At 31.3% G+C, this 20,484-nt stretch overlaps 1 protein-coding gene across 5 annotated transcripts in view; it reads right to left on the reverse strand.

Annotated features, from left to right (window-relative positions):
* Positions 1-5,004: 5,004 nt before the first annotated feature.
* Positions 5,005-20,484, reverse strand: part of LOC140443928 (uncharacterized) — a 34,673-nt gene continuing 19,193 nt past the window's right edge. For 4 of the 5 annotated variants that reach the window (XM_072535440.1, XM_072535443.1, XM_072535441.1 and 1 more), the window contains exons 7-12: positions 19,799-20,220; positions 14,959-15,244; positions 11,371-11,491; positions 10,468-10,722; positions 9,988-10,305; positions 5,005-9,010 (exon numbers count right to left, since the gene is read on the reverse strand). In XM_072535440.1, the coding sequence (XP_072391541.1) occupies positions 8,856-9,010; positions 9,988-10,305; positions 10,468-10,722; positions 11,371-11,491; positions 14,959-15,244; positions 19,799-20,220 (1,557 nt within the window). In that variant the 3' untranslated portion in view covers positions 5,005-8,855. The remainder of the gene's footprint in view (positions 9,011-9,987; positions 10,306-10,467; positions 10,723-11,370; positions 11,492-14,958; positions 15,245-19,798; positions 20,221-20,484) is intronic. The other variant, XM_072535444.1, reaches the window with a different exon arrangement.

Consider the following 20,484-nt stretch of genomic DNA (forward strand, 5'->3'; position numbering starts at 1 on the left):
TTATTCTAGTTTTATCAAACTGACTTAACTGACGTGGCATCTTTAAAAATTCACTTTGACAAACTTGTCAAATATGACTGATGGCAAGCAATATTTTTTATGTTTAATTTTTATGTTTAATCGTTCGGATATGTTCGGGAAGTTTTCACCCACTGATAACATCTGTAGATACTAAACCAACATTTTTCAGTTATAAGAGGATTTTTTAAGACAGACGATGATATCTTACACCGCTAAATTTTATTCTAATTATCATTTATACACAGTAAATCATTTAATTTTGAAAAAAATATGCATCTCAATGGGTACGTAAACGTTTTTTGTACATAATAATGTAAAAAAGTAATAGTCTATTTATAGATAAAAACGGATTACAATTAGGGTGCAGATTCAACCTCCATAAGGAACATTATAGTGAGATATTGGATTGTAATGTAATACTGTCACGTTTTAAAAAGCATTTTTCGCCCCGGATATTTTATAGTTTATAATCTACGTAGGATAAAGTATAATGTTAGTTTTTCATATTTATCGTTTATGTAATAAATAATAAATTAATTTAGGTAGTTTGCCTGTTACTAAACTTATTGACATAACATACAGTCAACAGTTTGTGTTCTGTAAGTAATTGAAGTATAAAATTACAGTAGATGCATTCCTATGTTCCCTGTGCCAATACCCTAGGTTTAAATATCGTTCAACATTTTGGACATTAACTCAATCCTCTCTCTGGTTATTAAATTTATTAGATACGGTTTTTGTTGTTAATAATAAAAATAATACCTATCTAAAAACTTTGGAACACATTGGGAAAAAAAAGTGTACCAGTTTTATATGACGGGAAGTGTACCATGAGAAAGAAGAGCTAAGGAAAATTTATTATGTTAGCACAGTATAATTAACAATTGTCGTTGTTGTCTATACTGTGATGTTAGTTTATGTTAACCTAACCTATTTTATTTGGTTAGGAATTTTCTACCTAGAGTACAGTTTTGATGTGATAATTCATTGCAAGACAGTTTCATTTAGACTTTTTTCACTTATTTTTGGTGTTGGTGCTTATAGTGTGGTTTCCCATGGTACAATGAATACACATGTACCATGGTGGTTTCCTGTTATCTTATTCAGTCGAGTGTTTTTTAACTTATATAGTCATACTGAAAAATGTACTTTGTGGGTGAGAAAGTTAGATAAATAAATTATTAAATAAAAAATAAGTATATTTAAAACCATGGTACAATGAATACACAAGGTATGATACATAATGTTCCAAAATCGGTTCGCTTTCGCGCATGACGTAGTCAAGATCGCTTATTCCCGCAACATTTGAATGTAGTTGTATAGGAAAGACTTTTCATTTTAAGTTTTTTTATATAATTTGGCTAATTTAATTATAGTAATTATAAAGAGATGATAAAATTATGTTATTATAATATTTATCCTTTATAAAACATAGATATCCTTTATAAGACGACAAGTTTTATTTATCTTTTATTACACGTATGTACAGGTTAATTAACTTATACTCCAGAGTTCGATATTTCAGATGTTTAAAAAGATACAGAAAAGTGGTAATGGAGGTACACAAAATTTGTACGTATATATACCTACTGAACTAAACACAAAGTCAAAATAAATAATGACAAAGTCAACTTTATTTATATGGAATGAGCTAGCTGGCCATCGAATATGAGTGTAGTGAGGGCACACAATATTGCACAACATTTAAAATGACATTTTTGTAATATTCACACATAAAATTATCTTGGTATTGTTTATAATAATGATAACATTGTATATTTTAATAATGATAACATGATTTAACAAAGAAAAATATGTTATTTTGGAAGATGCTAAATTGATTTCCTCCGAAACAGTTCTTATTGCAAATTGCATAGCAGGCTGAGGCTAATTTCTTACTTAACAAATCGATATGAAAAAACCATTAAGGTTTCATGACTAATAATTAATAAAAATAAAGATTTAGACTTACATCGTTGACCTAGAAGTAGTAAGAAGCTGCTCAACATACTTTTTGGACTCTCTGTGTTCGCCTCCTTGTACGCGTTTCTTTTGGTTGGTTAAAAGGGTAGCCGATGTTGATTTAGGCAAATAAAGACTAGGTACTGCCTCAGCTTTGAGTTTTAGACCCTTTTTAGAAACGTAATTTAAAAGTTCCTGTTGTAGATTTCTTTGGTAATCTTCAGTTTTAAAATGTGTATAACAAATTCTTGCAGTATTACAATTAAAATTATCCTATCTACAACAAGATATAATCCACAGTTTTCTGGTCACGCTATCTTTAGGAAATGTATGAAACCTAAAGATTTTATCTTCATTGTCACTATTGCAACAAGCAATTGCACAGCGTACTTTGAAAAAGGTACAAAACCAGATATACAATGGCAAATAACTACTATATACTATATACTATACAGTATAAATAAATAGTAACTAAACACCATTTGTATAAAGACACATATATAAGCATATATCAAAATTATTTTTCCATTATAAAATAGATGACTCAGTCAGTATTAAGATACTTTAAAATATATTTATTATCTCATAACTTGCAATTTGCAATAGTCACCATTGATAACCGATATTATTGTTGAACTTTTGTTTTTATACAAGCTTTCTGTCTTGCCGGTGTAAAGTCGTCTGAAGTCGATATTTATTGTGTTTTGCGTTTGAACTAATTTGTGTCTTATTTTCATATATATATTTGTTTGATAAGTAAATTTTGCATATAATAATCGGTAGGTTATAGTAATGTGTATATTTTTTATTTTACTAAATTTCATTATAACTCATCTAAAAAACCATATTGAATAGTAAAACAGATTTTTCTCTATTGTACTCTATTTTGTTTTTATTTCAGTAAAACTGCTTGGAAGTGAGTGACAGTGAATCAGAATAAGCAAATCTACTACTATTTACCTATTCACAGTATTTCCTCTGCAGAAAATTTTTAAATTTCAAGGGATTTGCATACAAAAAGAGTACTTATATTATTACTATATGTATGAAAACGAAAATAAATATTTTGCCTGAATCTCTAAGAGAAGTAAAGGTTTTACGCTACTGAAAATATATTTTTTATTCAATTATAACCAAAACAAAACATTTAAAAAAAAATTAGATCACTTTTTAACCATAATTTCAAAATTAATGTGTACGTTAAGCTGTAATAATGGGTTCGAGGTGGTTCAGGCGATCTTAATCTACTAACCTTGGATCTTAACTACGTCACACTCCTGGCCCAGCTGTCAAATGTCATGCGCAATATCATACCTTGTGTATTCAATGTACCATGATTTAAAACAAAACCATTTGTAAACTTTAAGATTGATGTTTTGCTTGTTTTTGTACTTCAAATATGAAATATTTATTTAAAAAAAAAAATAATAAAGATATATCTATATTTACTTTTATTGACATAAATCATCATAAGTGTGTATAGTATATACATAATACGTATATATAGTATGTACTATTTACATACCTTCAATATGTACTAGGTACGTACCTTCAGTACGTACTAGGTATGTACTATCAATTGGAAAATGTACGTCTTATGTACGTACTTCGTACAGAAAAGTACGTACATTGTACATACTTTATGTCCCATCAGTACGTACTTAGTTTGTCTTATGTACGTACTTGTGCTTACTGGGTTATGCCAATTTGATAGAAATATTTCCACAGAATGTTGTATTACAACTTAAACTACGAGAAAACCAATATCTTTAGTCTTTTACAGGATAAAATCAATGGCAACGAAAACAGAATAAAACATTAATTCAAATATTTTTCAACTTCGTAAATGAATTCAACAGTAAAAAAGTAATTAAAGTTTTAATCAAACAATAACATAACCTTAAAATATAAACATTCAAGGTAAATTAAATATCTTAATACTTTGATATTCTTACCTCACAAGTTCATGAACAACACAAATAATACCAATCGCACAGAATGAATGTTCATAACCAAAAGTCCTTATTTTTTCTTCAAACAAATAAAAAACTAATATTTCCAACTTCTTATGAAAAATACACATACATTAGAAATGTTTTTAAAATCCCCGCCCATGGTGACGTCAGAGCTTAGGTAGTCCATTACGACTTGTTGCTTCAGGATTACAGAAATTTAGCTCAAGATGCCTGGACATGAATCCATATATCCAGCCAGTGCTTGTTGTTTTTTCTCTAAAAATATAAAATTTCGATTTTGAGTTTTGGCAACAAATATGAGGCATTTGAGATATGCCTAAAAATCGCTGAATTTAACTTTCACATTACAAACGATCTCACGTCACGGGAAATGCTGTCACAAAGACGGCATTGGGTGGAATTTGTAGCTGAAGCTGCGTAGTTTCGAAAAACGTTTGAAAATTAACTTGGTTTGCAGCTGTAGTAGAATGTATATTCACGTCTATTCTCATATTTTCCAGTATGTTCACGCCTGAGACCCTATATTGTCGTAGAATTAGCTGAAGTATTTGGAACGCTCCGGTTGTTTTTTGGTCCATATTCTCGCTAAGTAATCGTCGTAGGTTCTGTCCGGAAAAAATTCCTTAAACTTCGGTAACGGTTAGTTTTTTAAAGGGTGGGGTTATTAGCCCCACGCCTAACCCCCAACCTGGAGTGACAGGGACACTTCGGTTACGGTTAACATACCTTTAGCCAAGGGGTTCCAGATTTGAGGAGACCCACCTTCACCCATCCCATGGCGGGTAGGATTTGTTAGTGCCATTCTTCTTCTTAGTTTGATCCTTGGTTTCATTGATCAAAGTTTTCAAGTACTGATATTTTTCTACGTGTTACCATTGATTGTCAATTAGTGCCATTGACGTATGTCAATTACTTGGTATTTAATCGCAGGAGCCACTTAAAATTGCTACTGGCACCAATACCCATCAACTGATCATTAACCCTCCTACTTTCTCAATAGAGCTTGATTTTTAAGATTTTTTGAAGATGTATTAAAAAACTAATGACAATTTTATAAATTTATTATAACTCATTTGAACAATAAACCCAAACCATATTATTCTAAAACTTAATAGTTACAAATAACATTTTATAATCTACAATTATTGTAAAAAATACATCTATGCATTTTTAGTTAATCCCAATGATTCTAAAAATGTGCAACAATCGTAGGTACGTTTAATAATGATGTACCTACTGCCAACAATGAAAATGTGTAAAGTTTTACAAATGTTCTCAACACTACATTACACACATATAAAGTTATTTCAAAATTTTAAAAAAGAAGCAGAATACATGCTCTGAAATAAAATCTTTCGTGAGTCAGGAGACTGTCTCCTTGATATAATTCTTTCCCTCCTTCAAACCTAACGTAACCATTTTCAGTGCTCACGTTATAGGGCATTTCTGGAACGGAAATATTATTCACAAAATAATTTTTTGCATGTTTTTTGTTGGGATAATTTATATTTTTCTGTTGCTTACAATATTAGAATATTTATGTTATTTATGATTAAGCAGTATATAGCTAAATGTAACATTATATATCCTAAAATAAAAACTAAAATAACTACTCATTTACCTCAACCCTTTCGCCACTTGTTTTAGTTGCAATTTGCCGTTTCCAAATGCTTTGTACATGCACAAATAGATTTGGATAAAGTTAGCCATACGTTTATAATGTACCTTCGAGGTAGGCAACGCAAAATACAACGTTGGGTAACAGCTTGACAAATCTTTACGTGAAGTACACTTGTTTCTTTATGTGCGTGGGAAAGTTAATTTGCCAGGTATGATGTTTCAGTGAAGTACGTAATAATGCGGAATAAATATGTTTAAAAATAATGGACATCTATTTTTGAAAATAAATGTTTACACTTTTTTAACACGTTAGCTTATTCCGGACGTCTATCTTATGTAAAATATTAAGTGTAACTGGTTACAATAAATAAAATATATGTATACTCATACGGCATTTACCTCACATACTTGATGAACATGAATATTAAAAATAATAAAGATATAAGAACTAACTAGTGATTTTAGGAACAGAAGACAAGAAAAATCAAAGAAAACAGTCGGATGTGTCGGATTATAACAAAACAAAAAATATTGAAGTAAAAACAAATGTGGTATAAGCAGTAACAACAGAATAGAAAGAGGTAGACCCCTACATATTGTGCCAATGTGATATTAGTATAGTATATGGGGTTTATGACAATGACCGATTATGGCTTTAAAATTTTAGATACGCTGAATAGTATTGGAGTTATCCAGAAATTATAAAATAAAAATGTATAGTATATTAAAACCACAAAAAATGCCACATAATGAAGAGGAACTAAAGCTTTATTGACAATCATAACGCACAGGAAGATTCAAAGAAAAAGACTCAGGGTAAAAGAATGCGTTTTCTCTTTTGTTCTTCTTTTTCCTATATTGTTTTCACTAATTTGCAAATACTTTACAATTATCTGCACTATACCTACTATTTTTTTAATTACTAGTTTACCGTATAAATAATAAAAAAAGTTTTTAATAACAAACTAGATACTATTGTAGACAAACTCGGCAATTTGTCACTGTTAGGTAAACAAGATGTGATAGGTACGTCACCTTCTGCCTTGTCGCTCCTATATGGCACCTAACGGGGGTTTTATTCAACAGAACAGTTATTCTTGGATATATCATTGAAATGGATTTATTTTTACCCAGATTTCATATACTAAATTAGTTTTTAATGATATTTTTGCCACATCGACTCCTTTTTCCTTAAAATCAACCTTCGATGATCTCCTATAACTTTCTCCTAACTAGTTTCACACCACGAACCTTTGCTTATAAATTTACAGGTAAATAAAGATACTTTTAAACAGTGCTCTGCAAGTAATGTGAGTCGTACAGTATCATATTTATCCCAGTTACAGTCATTCTATTAATATTAGTACGAGAGTGAATTTATACAATCTCTACTCTCCAATTAAACACTAACGAATACGTAGATTCGTAGTTTCTTATAAAACCTATATGAAATGCCACGACTACTACCTTAACCTAATGCCCTTTTATCATCAATCTCATAAAAACAATACTATATTTACTAAGTTTCGATATAAGGACACTTTACTGCACTTTATTTATATACTTGTAATTTTCGCTCAACTACCCACAAACAAAAGCTCCTTAAACCTGAACTCGGAATTAAACAGGGCCTTACCAAGGACCAGTCTTATACTTTGTACTCTTAACATTTTAAGAAATGTATTACTTTTTAAAGCAAATTTATCCATTAATAAAAACTAACTGACAAAATACTAAAACTAAAAATTTTATTTGTACAATAACTTTCTAAAATCCGATGCAATCTCGACTGGCAGGTTCATACCTGTAAAATTCTAGCTTAAACAGATTTTTTCACTTGAGAATTTGTTGTGTGAAATGCCTTTGTGCCTTTTTACTACCTCGTTACGAAAAACAATGCATTTTCTCTATAACGTTCAGCATAAGGTCACTATTGCACTTTATTTATAATGAAAACCTAGTGCAAGGTAGACTAATACATAAAGAACTAATCTTATTATTAGTCCTCATAAAATACTCAAGAGATATTTCAACACAATCTCTTATTAAACGAGGTACTTCGCCATCAACCTGGCACTATCTTCCAGAAATAATTAATGTAGCAGTTATTTATATTACAAATACAACAAAAATTAAAAATTATAAAAAAAGGTTCGCTCACCCAAAAAATGTTTTGCTAATCATTATTTTTGAAAACACGTTTAATCAAAGTTTTGCATTAAATTATTGTAATTGAAATAACTATTAGGCACTCGTTTCTTAAAATTAGAATATTGTTGGATGTTGGGTAAGAGTAGAAGGGAGAAGATCAGTAAAAGAGGTTGAAAAAAACTGAGAAGATGGATGGAGGCAGAGGAGCCTTTGGTGACAGAAGACTTGAGAGAGAAGTTTAAATGAAGAAAGTGATAAATAGAGATGAAGGGCGAATGAGTAAGGAACAGCGACCCCTAGAAGGAAGAAGAATAAAAGAAGTAGTCATATAGATTGGAATGTAACCAAAGTCAGCAAGATTCACCAACGAGTCTTCTAGAACAGATATTACGTAATGGAAAGTAGTACACAGAACGGAAAAACATTTATTCACACTGGTGAATTTGGCTGGTGGCCATATTGCTATATTCTAGAAAAACCTTCGAAAAACTGCAGCTTCATTTAAAAAAAAAATGAAACTAGAAAATAATAGTATTGGGACGCTGACTTGAGAATATATTTGCCAACTAAATTATGCTTAAAGAAAAGGAGAAACGGCAACAGATGATTTAGAAATAGTTGAGTGTAAGGTAATATTTAGTGGAAGAGTACCATGAAATATAAAACATATACTTAGGTGATAGATCTGAGGTAACTAATAGTTTTTCTTTCATGTTTTTCAGTTATGTTGCGACAGATGCGATGTTGTTGAGACCTATTTAGAATATTGACCGAACAGATGTGTACCCACAATCGATTCACTTATTCTACCGATAGTGCAGATGTAAGCTACGCGTTGTCAACTTGTAACGCATTATATAATATTGTGAACATAATGTAGTGGCTTTTTGATCTGACCGACATCGACATCCTGATTATCCACAAATGTACTTGTTTACTTTTATTCATTTCACATAGATATCTAGAAAACTTAAGTTGTTTTGGTGTTATAGCCAACCGAAACAATTTCAAAGTTTAGTAAATATGATTATAATTTACAAACTGATTAATTAGATTCAGGTGAGCGAACGGTACTTATACTAAAACACTTACTAATACATCAATAATAAAAAAAGAACAATATTTTTAATCTGAATCGGATTTGCTAGAATCGGAGGAGCTTGCTTTGCCCTTTGAGGACTTTTTGAAGTTGTCGGACTTTCTTTGATCGTTGTTCTTTCCACGCGGAGCTGTCTTGTTTTTATGTATACCTCCTCTTCCTCTGTTAGGATATTCTCTACCTGTAATCATAATTATGAATATCAGTATTTTTGAAAACGCCTGATAATAGTAAGAAATGTAAAAGTGGAAATATATACAGTTTTGAAAGTCGAAGAACTGAACATATACTATTTAACACTGAATTGCATGTTATGATTTTAAACTGGAGAGGGAAAGAGACATACAGATATATAGATAGAGAGAGATACAGAAAGGGAGATAGAGAGAGAAAAAGAGAGAATATTTTACATCAGCAACTAGCCAATGGAACGTCATTTACGAAGCGTACATGTAAAATCCAGTGAAAAGTTACATTGAGATTACATTTTTGAGAGGGCGCAATTTAATTTTTTTGATATCTGGGTGTGGTTAGTATAAGCTTAAGCTCAAGTTTGTGGGGTCGCCATCTTGGAAAAGGGGGGCAAAAAGTTTTCGAGCTGTATCTCGTAAATTAGCTATACTACAGTAAAATTTATGAAACATTATTTATAGCAAATTAAATTTTCTACACCTTTATTATTATTCCATACTTTTAATCGTAAAATGGAAAATAAAAAAGTAACAAAAATAACTAAAAATGTTTGAACAAATTTTCTTTTGCGTCTTTTGATGTCTTCACATTTCATTAATTTCTCTGGGTTTTCCAGTACGCAGAAGTTGACCGAGTTCTTGAATACTCATAAGAATACAATAAAAACGAACCGAGTCTGGAGGCGTGCTTTTTTAAGTGCTATCTCCATTAGGCCTAATTCACTGACAATTTCACAGTGTAGCAGTTTTGATTCTTCGTAATTTTCAACTAATCCCACCATTTTTTACTCTTTTCTTTTCCTTTTATTAATTATTTTATATTCTTCTTCATTCAATTTTACATTATATTTATTAAACTAATTAATTGAGAACTGTTTGTAAACGATTTGGGGAAATTGTATGAAATAATACACTTGGGTTATTTAGATGCGTTTTTAGTATAGATATGTAAGCTAAAATTATATACCTTTATCTTGTTGATTTCTTGGTCCTTGTCTGTTTTGCCTGTTAACTCCATGATGATAATTATGCTGGTTCCAGTTCGGCGCAGGTTGGTTCCAATTTGGTGAAGGCTGTGAATTCCAATTCATTGGAGGTTGTTGGTTCCAATTGGGTGGATACGGGTTGTTTGCGCCGTATTGATTGGGGAATTGAGGAGGAAACCATTGCTGATTATACGATGGGTTATTCGCAGGATAATTTACACCTTTGGGCCCAGATGCAGGACCATCGGTATTTTTAACAGAAATCTTTATATCGTATTCCGGTGCGCCATTATTAGAGTCTGTAAATAGAGAGTTTTTATTAATAACCACAAAAATGTATGGGAAATCAGGCATCCTCCATACTCTTCCATAATTAATTAATTTAATTTTTGTCTAATATTCTGTTGTTATAGCTTTTAATATAAATTAGTACATAATATTAGTGATGAACACAAGTTTACCTGATTGATTCCCCATTTGCCATTGGGAAGGACCAGCATTTCCTCCTTGCGGCCCATATCCATATCCGCCTTGTGGAGGACCGTATGGTTGTGGAAAAGGACCATATGCACCTTGTGGAGCGGGACCGAATGGATTCGGAGGTAATAAAGGCGGTATATATGGTTGATTAACATTTTGTGGTCTAGCTCTATTAGTAGCTTCATTGTAATTTGGTGGAGGACTACGATTTCTGCCTTCGTTTCTATTTCTATTGTCTGCAAAGTAAAGTGGGTTGTTTGAAATAATTTGTTATACAAATTTTACAAGACAAATATGTTTTATAGGTGAACCAATTCTATATTCAAGCATATTTTTTAGATACAAAAAAGACATAATGTTTACTCAAATCTAGTTTACTTATAAAAATGCTGATTCCTTACTGTACCTTTTATACAATTTTAAGTAAAAAGTGCAGAGGGATCAAGAATGAGTAAGAATATAGTGTATCCACTGTATGTCCAGCAAACAGAAGTAGAGGATTACAAGATGAAGTTAACAATAATTATCTGAATATAATGACACAAACATATGCAAAAAAGTTTTGTTTTCAATAAAGATGAAACAAACCAATATACTTCAGTCTTTCCTCTCAATTAGATTACATATTATAAATATTTACTTCTTATATACCAATGCATTCAAAAGTTCAGATAGCTTAGGAGCTGCGGTTATATATTCTGTTCAGTAGCACAAATTTAAATTAGCACCATTCAATACTGCTCACACGGCCAAGATTTATGTATGTCATCCTAACAAGCACTGATAATTATAAAGAAGAACATATATAACATACCGACAGAAGTATTCACTTCTGTCGGTACTCCGGAAGTGCCACGTTCTTTTTTTAATTTAAAAATAAATACCTTTATTGGGTTTCCTGGTCTGACTTCTATCTCTACCTTTGTTCTTCTTTTCTTTATCACTATCCTTACCATCTCTTTCAGATTTTTGTTTCTGGTCCTTCTTTTTCTTGTCTTCGTTGGGCTAAAACAGAGATCTTTTGATTAATACAATATCTTAAATGATATGTACGAAATAAACGAACAGTGTTTTTAATATTCCGTTTAGAAAAAATAAAAAATGCAAAGACACAGGTTAAGTGTGGTAGCAGTCTAAAATAGCCCCCGAAAAAGTTAATTCTATAGTGGTTTAATAACTTAATATCTTAAGCAAATTTAATAGCTTAGTGAATAAATAAATTTAATAACCTAGTGTTATATTCGGACCTACCCAACCTTTACCGGCTAACCCACATAAACCAAATTATCACAATATAGAAAATAAAAACCAATTAACAAAAAGTGTATACTCGGTTCGCTACTCCCAGTTCGAACTGTCTAATGAATTTAGTAATTATTTTTTTGCGAAGTTAGTTACTTTTTGACAGACTAAAAGTGGCTGGAAATTACTATACAACCAAGCACACGTACTCATAGCCAATATTAATAGTAAACAAACTAAATAGTAAATATAATTTAATTTAATTTAATTTTAACAACTTTTAAAATTAATATTTAAAAAAATATTCGTTTAATAGAAGATATAAAAATGTTAGACGATACGACAATAATCACTGGTTTGGAACACGTTTTAGAAACAATAAACAATACTAGCTCCTAATGACCGTACAGCATGTTTTAAAAATAAGTCAGTGGAACGCTAGATTTATTATGTCAAATAAATGAAGTTTAATGCAATATTTAAACAATAAAACAATCGATATTGTGCTCATTAGTGAAACGTGGTTAAAAAAGGACTCCATATTCTTTTAATGGTTATAATCTTAATAGCAATACAATTACCTTCAGTGAACTAAAACTAAATTATAATTTTAATACCGAAATAAAAGCTTGTGACATCAAAATTAAATTTGAAACAATTGAACTATCGATCCAAAATTTTCTATCTATATACAAATCTCCTAAATCTAAAATCACAGTAAATGATCTCAATGCTCATCATACAATTTGGGGATCTAGTTATATATATATTAATACAATTGGAACACAACTTATTAAAACTGCAGATGATCTCAATTTTAGATTAATTAATAATGGAGAACCTACTATTTTAACCCAATCAGATCAAAATACGTCAGCTATTGATGTTACATTTGTTACGGCAGATCTGGTCAATAAAATTAATAGGTCTATATATCCGGATATTCTGGGATCAAATCATTTTATGATCTGTATAGAGATTAAAAACATTAATTTACCTGAAGAAATTATCCCGAAAAGTAAATGGAATATCAGGAAGGAATTATAAGGTCCGTGTTCGAAATCCCAGAGGAGCAATTTTTCAATACGTCAGAGAAATGTAATTTGAGCTCAATTGTCAATTCCACAGTATAAAGCTTTTAAAAGCAAAATTCGAAATTCTCCGCCTTGGTGGAATGATGATGATATTATCAAAGAGAGAAAAGAAGCACTTTCAAATTATAAACAAAACATTAACTTTTGTTAAAATTTTGTCTCCGACTTAAAATACTCCTTCAGCATTATGGAATCAAGCCAGAAAGATAAATAGAAAACCTATCTTTAATACAACAGGTCTGGACGATACATTAGTCGATGAAATTTTTGATCAAATTGCTTCTCCATCAGTCTAACCACCTAACGGTTACACCGGTGTTTCAAATGAGCAAAACCATTTTCTGCTAGAACCCTTTAATTGTAAATGCTATTAAAAACCAAAATAATGCAAGTACAGGATTGGATAATATTAACTATCCTATGATACAATACATCCCAAAAATAAACTCTACTATTGGAAATGTTTAATGAAGTAGTCAACAATAAAAGCCTAGTTCCTCAATCTCAAGATGATTATCATACCAATACTTAAACTAGATAAAAATTGAAAGTTTGAATCGTGGTTAGAAAAAAAGAACTTATTTTCTGATCATCAATTTGGATACAAAAAGGAAGAAGTACTTTAGATGTCCTTTCAACTTTAGGGATAGATATTCAGAACACGTTCACGGATAACACTTACCTGCAATATGTATCGATATAGAGAGAGCATACGATAGCGTATGTCTTGTTTTTAACTTCTACTAATAAAATAATTTAGGACTGCACCAAGGATCAGTCTTGAGTCCTTTAAGAGACACATTGAAAACTGTACTTTGAAGATAATAACATATGCTCTATGATTTTCTTATTTACCCATTTTACATTCATTATACTCATTACAAAAGGAAAGATAGAGAGAAAGGGAAAGAGGAAGAGGGAAAGAGAGAGAAAGAAAGAGGAAGAGGGAAAGAGAAAGAAAAAGAGAGAGAGAAAGAGAGAGATAAAGATAAAGAGAGAGAGAGAGAGGGGGGGGGGAGAGAAAGAAAGAAAAAGAAAGAGAGAGAAAGAAAGAGACAGAAAGAGGAAGAAAAAGAAAGAGAGAAAGAGAGAGAAAGAGAGAGAGAAACTACAGGAGATAGTATGATAGTATGTTTCAAGTAGAATTAAAAGAAGAGAATCATAGAAACTCGAAATAGTAAAAAGATTAATGTATCTGAAAGCAGTAATTCCACGTAAATTGAAGATTAAAAAGAAATAAAATCTAGAATATTGGTGGGCAATAAAAGTGCAAAAGCGTTTAATGGAATGTTGAAAAGCAAGTATACAACTAACAGGAACACTAGAGTGGGACATCAACAATGACAAAAATTCAACCAAATTTTCTGGAGATATGGGAAAAAAAAGTTCTAAGGATAATATATGGGGGAATAATAAACAACAGCTTATGAATTGGGTGAAAGATCAAACGATGAGTTAAAAGCAATTATACGATCAACCAAATACGGGGACTCAAAAAGCCAGGCCACTTAGGAAAGATACCTAGTATGAGACCCCGAAAAAGTGTCCTAAACTATATTATAGCCTCAAAAAAGAAACTCACAAGAGACGGAGAAATAAATGGAAGCAAGAGACAGGGAAATATATGGAGCAAGAGACCGAGAAATATATGGAAGCAAGAGACAAATATATAGAAATAATGGAGTTACAGTCGAAAAATAATTAATAGAAAGGAAGGAGTGCAGAAACATTACATCAATCCAAGGAAAAGCTCAGTACAAAAGAAAAAATTCAGCAAGTTGAGAGAAATAGTGAAAAGAAGGAAGAATAATGTTTATAAAGCATGGACATTTAAAGCCTTAAGTGCTATTCAGTAGTATTACCGTAAGTATAATATAAAAATAGCTGAATATTGAACTCTATATGCGCACATTATACACGTATGTAGCTACACCGTTCTTTCTTACCCTCTCTCTTTCTTTCTCTCTTACTCCCTTTCTCCCACTCGCTCTCACCATCTCTGCCTCTCTCTCTCACTGCCTTTCTGTTTCTCTCGATCTTTCTCTATGGCTCTGTCTTTATTTTTGCCCTCTTTCTCCCTTTCTCTCTCTCCATCTAATTGTTTTTAAAATTAAGACTTAAGAAAAAAATACTAACCTTGCTCGACATTTTGTGAATATATTCCGTGTTTTTGAACTCCTTAGTTCTTGAATTTTTCTGGCAAGTGTATAGTTCTTTAATTTTTTTGCCATTATGTTTTAAACTATACAACTTATTAATAGCTTCACTGACATCCTGAGCAGTAATGACAGCATCTTTGCCGATGGCTTTGTTACTCTTAAGAGCTTCATCAAAACGTTTTTTGATTTCGACGTACTGAAGTAAAAGCCCTTCAAGATGTTTGACAGTTTCTTTATTACAATCTCTTCCCAATGACCTTTCTCTACAAAAAAAAGCATTTAAAATGTGATTTTACTTGAATCGAAAACAGCACACGTCTTCAAATATATAGCATGCGATATTTACAAGCGTAGAGTAGTAAAAAAATCAAAAGAACAACGTTTGATTGCAGTGTATGTTGGTGGAGAGATAAGTTTATAAAAATTGGCAACTAGCCTTCAAATCAAATTCGATTATAGGAGATTACCATCTCGACATGAATTTTAAAATTAGAAAACATGGTTGGTAGAAAAGTTAATTCCTAACCTCCGAAATGACAGAAAAGATAAAACAGATGAGTTGTTGAGAGCAAAAAATATTTACTTCGAGGATGTTTAAATTCTACAAATCAGATTAACGTAAGAATGGTTGTTACTCTGTAACACCCGGATTAAAACCTGACAAAAGTGGAGTTAAATTATGTGTTGTAGAAAATGAAAAACTTGCAACAATTCTGTGCGGGTTTTTTTACGGAAAAAAAGATAAAGAACGATTTGACTACATCTGTATAACGAAAATCTACACTAAAATCAGACTAATATAAAGCTTAGTTTTCCTATATGCTGCCAAAGAGTATACGTATACGTATGCTAAGATCAACAATAACGTAGAAGGAACTGATAATAAAAAAAGTAATAATGGTGAGAGACACAGACGGGAAGTAATACAATCGAGAAAGTGTCAACTGACAGTGATTTTATGCCAAATCAAGAAGTAGAAATCAAAGAATTAAAAAGATCAGAAAGAGTCCCAAAACCTAAAGAGTTTGATGACTTTGTTACATTACAATTGCTGAGTAAAAGTAGGTTTTCAAAAGCAAATGTGACAGTGAAAACAAAGAGCGATATCGTGCGCGTTTAGTGGCTAAAGGTTTTACGAAAAAGGCTAATGTTGATTTTGATGAAACTTTTTCACCTGTAGTTAGGCATTCTAGTTTAAGATTGTTAATTGCATTGTCCGTTAAACTAGATTTAAAGTACATTCGTTCAGCAAATTCCCAACTGTCAACAGACGCACGTTTTGATATTCGCCCTCTCATTCGTCAAGAGGCTATTAAATATAATTTATTGCCTTAAGCCAGACGGATTCTCATTTTACAGGTCCAAACTTGCCAGTCTGTTTAAATTCAAATGATAGCGTGTTGGTTTTTAAGTTAATATATTGTGTTATACGTTATAGTTATTGTTAAGTTACTTACTGGTCGTGTTATTTTTTAGAGTTTATTGTAAGTGTTAGTTTTATAGTGTGTATGTAGTGAAATTTTAGTATCCATAAACAAAGTATTTGTTAATCAAAAGTAAAAATAGCTTGCGGTAATCACTTTAATAAAGGTAAGAGAAACAAATATTTTAATTTATTGACGTTTCGAAAGGTTTATTTCCTTTTTAGTCCATTTATTCACGGTTTTTGCTGTAAATATTAATTAACTGCTTGGATTAACATGAAATTTGTCACATACGGCAAAGAAAAAAAGTGATATTGTGTCGAAGTAAATACTTATCGAGTTATTTGCGAGTGAATATGATCATTTTTTAATAAAAAACCACGTTTTTAGACGGATTTCCGCAAATAGCTCAAAAAGTAAGTATTTTATCGAAAAACATATTCTTAGCAAAAATCTAGCTTATAAAAAAGTTACAAAATTAATTAATAAAATTATAAAACACAATAAAATACCGGAAGAATGGAGAACGAACGAACTAATAATTCTACTGTTCAAAAAAAGGAGATAAAAAATAGCCAGAAAACTACAATAGCCAGGTATAAACTTGTTAAATACTACGCTAAAACTTACACCTAAAATTTTGTAAGTGCTAATAAATCAGAGGATAAGTTTAGCAGGTGAACAACAGGGTTTTCGTAGTGGAAGATCGTGTACAGATGCAATATTCGTTATAAAGCAAATTACTGAGAAATTACTAGAGTATAATAGACCATCATTTCTGTGTCTGATTGACCTAAAGAAAGGGTTTGACAGAGTAAGACTCAAAGATGTAATCCATCTTCTGTATCCTAGAGAAGTTCACCTAAATATTATAAAAACTATCGATAACATCTACCAAAACAACAAAATGGAAGTCAGAATAGATAAACAACTTACAGAACCTATAGAAATAGGCAGCGGAATAAGACAATGAGATTCATTGAGCCCCATGTTCTTCAATTTGATCATGGATGAAATTATCAAAACCGTTAACAAAGGAAGAGGTTACAAAATGGGAAACAAAGAAATCAAAATACTCTGTTACCCAGACGACGCAATATTGATAGCCCAAGATGAAGATAGTTTGCAAAGACTGGTCCACAGATTTTACATAAGAGCAAAAGAATTTAATATGATAATCTCATCTCAGAAAATTAAAACAATAGTAGTCAGCAAAGAACCAACCAGATGTAAAATTGAAATTGATGGCATCATTATTGAACAAGTAATGGAAATAATATACCTGGGAATTACACTGTTTAGTTATGGAGACCTGGACAAAGAAGTGAGAGACCAAGTACAAAAAGCAAATAGACTGACAGGATGCCTTAATAACACTATATGACGAAACAGAAACATTAACACTGAGATGAAGTCAAGAATTTTTAAAGCCAGTGTAAGACCAATAATGACATACGCCTCAGAAACAAGACCCGACCCAGCCACAACGCAAAGGCTACTGGAAACGGCAGATATGAGAGTACTGAGAAGAATTACAGGAAATACGCTGAGAAATCGAAAGAGAAGTGAAGACATTAGAAGAAAATGTAACGTACAGTGTATAAATGAATGGACACAAAATAGAAAAAAAGAATGGAATAACCACATAAGCAGAATGGAGGAGACTCGTGTCGTCAAAATAGCAAGAGATAAGTCACCAATCGGCAGAAGTATCGGACGACCGCACAAAAGATGGAGTGACAACCTTCCATAGAGGTATTAATCCGCCAATGAACAAGCAGAATTGCTTATAAAGAGGAAGAAGAAGAAGATAAAAAAGTTAAAAAAATGATTTACTTATACCTATATGAAGTCTGTAGACTCGGTAAAAGCAGAGTTGTTGCTAATGAAAAGTAATTCAAATTTCAAATCGAATTTTTCAACGAGAAATATCAAACAAATGAAGCACTTTTCGGGGAAAACTAGCTGTCCGGGAAAGTGCTTGTTTTTTTTTATTCTTTCACGTTGAAATATTCGATTTGGAATTTGACGAATAAAAACCTACGTTTCATTAGCTACAAATGTGCTTCTGGCTTTATACGTACACCATTTTTTTTTGATATTTTATAAGCTATATTTTTGCTAAGAACATTTCTTTGATAAAATAATTACTTTTTGAGTTATTTGCAAAAACCGTCTAAAAACCTTGTTTTTTTTTTGTTCTTGAAAAATGAACATATTCACTCGCAAATAACTTAAAAAGTATTGATTCAGTGAAAAAACTCTATAGAACAAAGGTTGCTTAGAATTAGTCAGTTTATCCAATTCCTGACTTATTTTGAAAGTATGTTTTTTCACCCCTGAGAATGGGTGAAACTCACCCCTAGGGCAAAAATACACATCGGCACAATATAACTTTTTTTATTTAACATGTTAGCTATGTGTATGCCAAATGTCATGTCAATCCAAGCTGTTCTTTGGGGGAGGTTTTATCGTGAGTGAGTTGAATATTTCTGGACTTGAAAACTTGGATTCGGGACTTGGAAAAAGTATACAGAATGGAGTTTCATAACTTTACCGATATTTTCGATGATGCTGGTTTTATTACAATACATATTATTTTTCCCTAGTCTATTTTGAAATTCTCTAAATCAACTAAGTACATCAAGTTATTGAATATAAATAGAATAACAAAAATGTCAAGCACTAATACAGCCGATGAACTCCTTGATATTGATTTAACCCTTAGTCCACCTAAAAAAAAGACCAATAAAGGGACATTTTGACGTTAAAACGAAAAAGATGATTATAAATGTATTTAAAACTTATGACAATGCTACTTTACTCAAAATGTTCACTTTGTTATGTACCTCTCAGTTAATGAATATTTTATTTTAGCACATTTTTTTTCAATTGAACATTAAATTTTGCTCACAATAATTCAAGAAATTCTTACACTAATAGTTTCAAAAAATATTTTAAAAAATCATCACACCTCAGTACGACCCTGTTAGGCTTTCAGGTGAGTTTGTTGACAGTTGCGAATATGTAAAATGAATGTAGTTTAGATGTACAATAGCTTTTTTAAAAGGTTTTTTGAAAGAAAATATTTTTATGATGTTACTGAAAGGTTTTATTCATCAACATGAAAATAAAGTCATTAAGTTAAAAAGGACAATTTACTTGTTTAAACAGTCATCTAGAGCCTGGTATGAAAGAGTTGATATTTTGGAGACGGTCAAGTCAAAGAAACTGAACAAGTCTTTAAAACTACCAAGATTCAATACACTACAATAAACACTTAACACATCTCGACTGGGTTAGTAGATTTTAAAAAAGTACATGCAGGATCAGGCTTATCCTACTATCTCTTAACAAAAATGAAGATGCTGACGTTAACATTTTGTACTTTACCTGTTAATAAGATACTCAATATACTCCTTGTAGGAATCATTGAACGGAGTGATAGCGTTGTTTTGTAAGAAGTGAGCGAATTTAGCACAAGCTTCTACAACAACTTGATGTTCACTGTGTAACTCACTATGTTTTACTTCTATATTTTTTATTATTTTTTGTTTACTTTTTATCAAATCCTCCCTGTTTGTTATGTTTCTTTGAATATTTTCATCAACTTCTTCTTTTTCTACAGTTTTTGTTAGGTAATACACGTGCATGTGCACTTTAAAGTCACACATGCACTCGGTACAAGTTGAGGTTCCGTTCATCTTCGCACAGTTTATTAGTTCTGCTGCACCAATAATTTCTTTAGGAACTTGTCGTAAGTAGCACGGATCGTGACATCTCTGTTTATAATGAAAAACATTTTTTCCTCCTACCTAAAATAAGAAAACCGGTTAATTTTTGCTCTTTTTGAAAATAGATTTATGATTTAGTATAGAAATCACATAGCAAATGCCTCCCTATTGTGGTATACAAGCAACAATACACTAGCAGAAAGATGAAGTAGGAATCCTGGCAAGAACACAATGTAACCGGGTGTGTGGGTAATACTGCACTCGTAAGACTCCATTGGTTATGTTGTTACCAGTATATATTTGGTAGATAGACTTGAGAAGAATACACATTGATTTAAATATAAG

This window comes from Diabrotica undecimpunctata, chromosome 6 (assembly GCF_040954645.1).
Source record: "Diabrotica undecimpunctata isolate CICGRU chromosome 6, icDiaUnde3, whole genome shotgun sequence".
NCBI classification, from domain to species: Eukaryota; Metazoa; Arthropoda; class Insecta; order Coleoptera; family Chrysomelidae; genus Diabrotica; species Diabrotica undecimpunctata.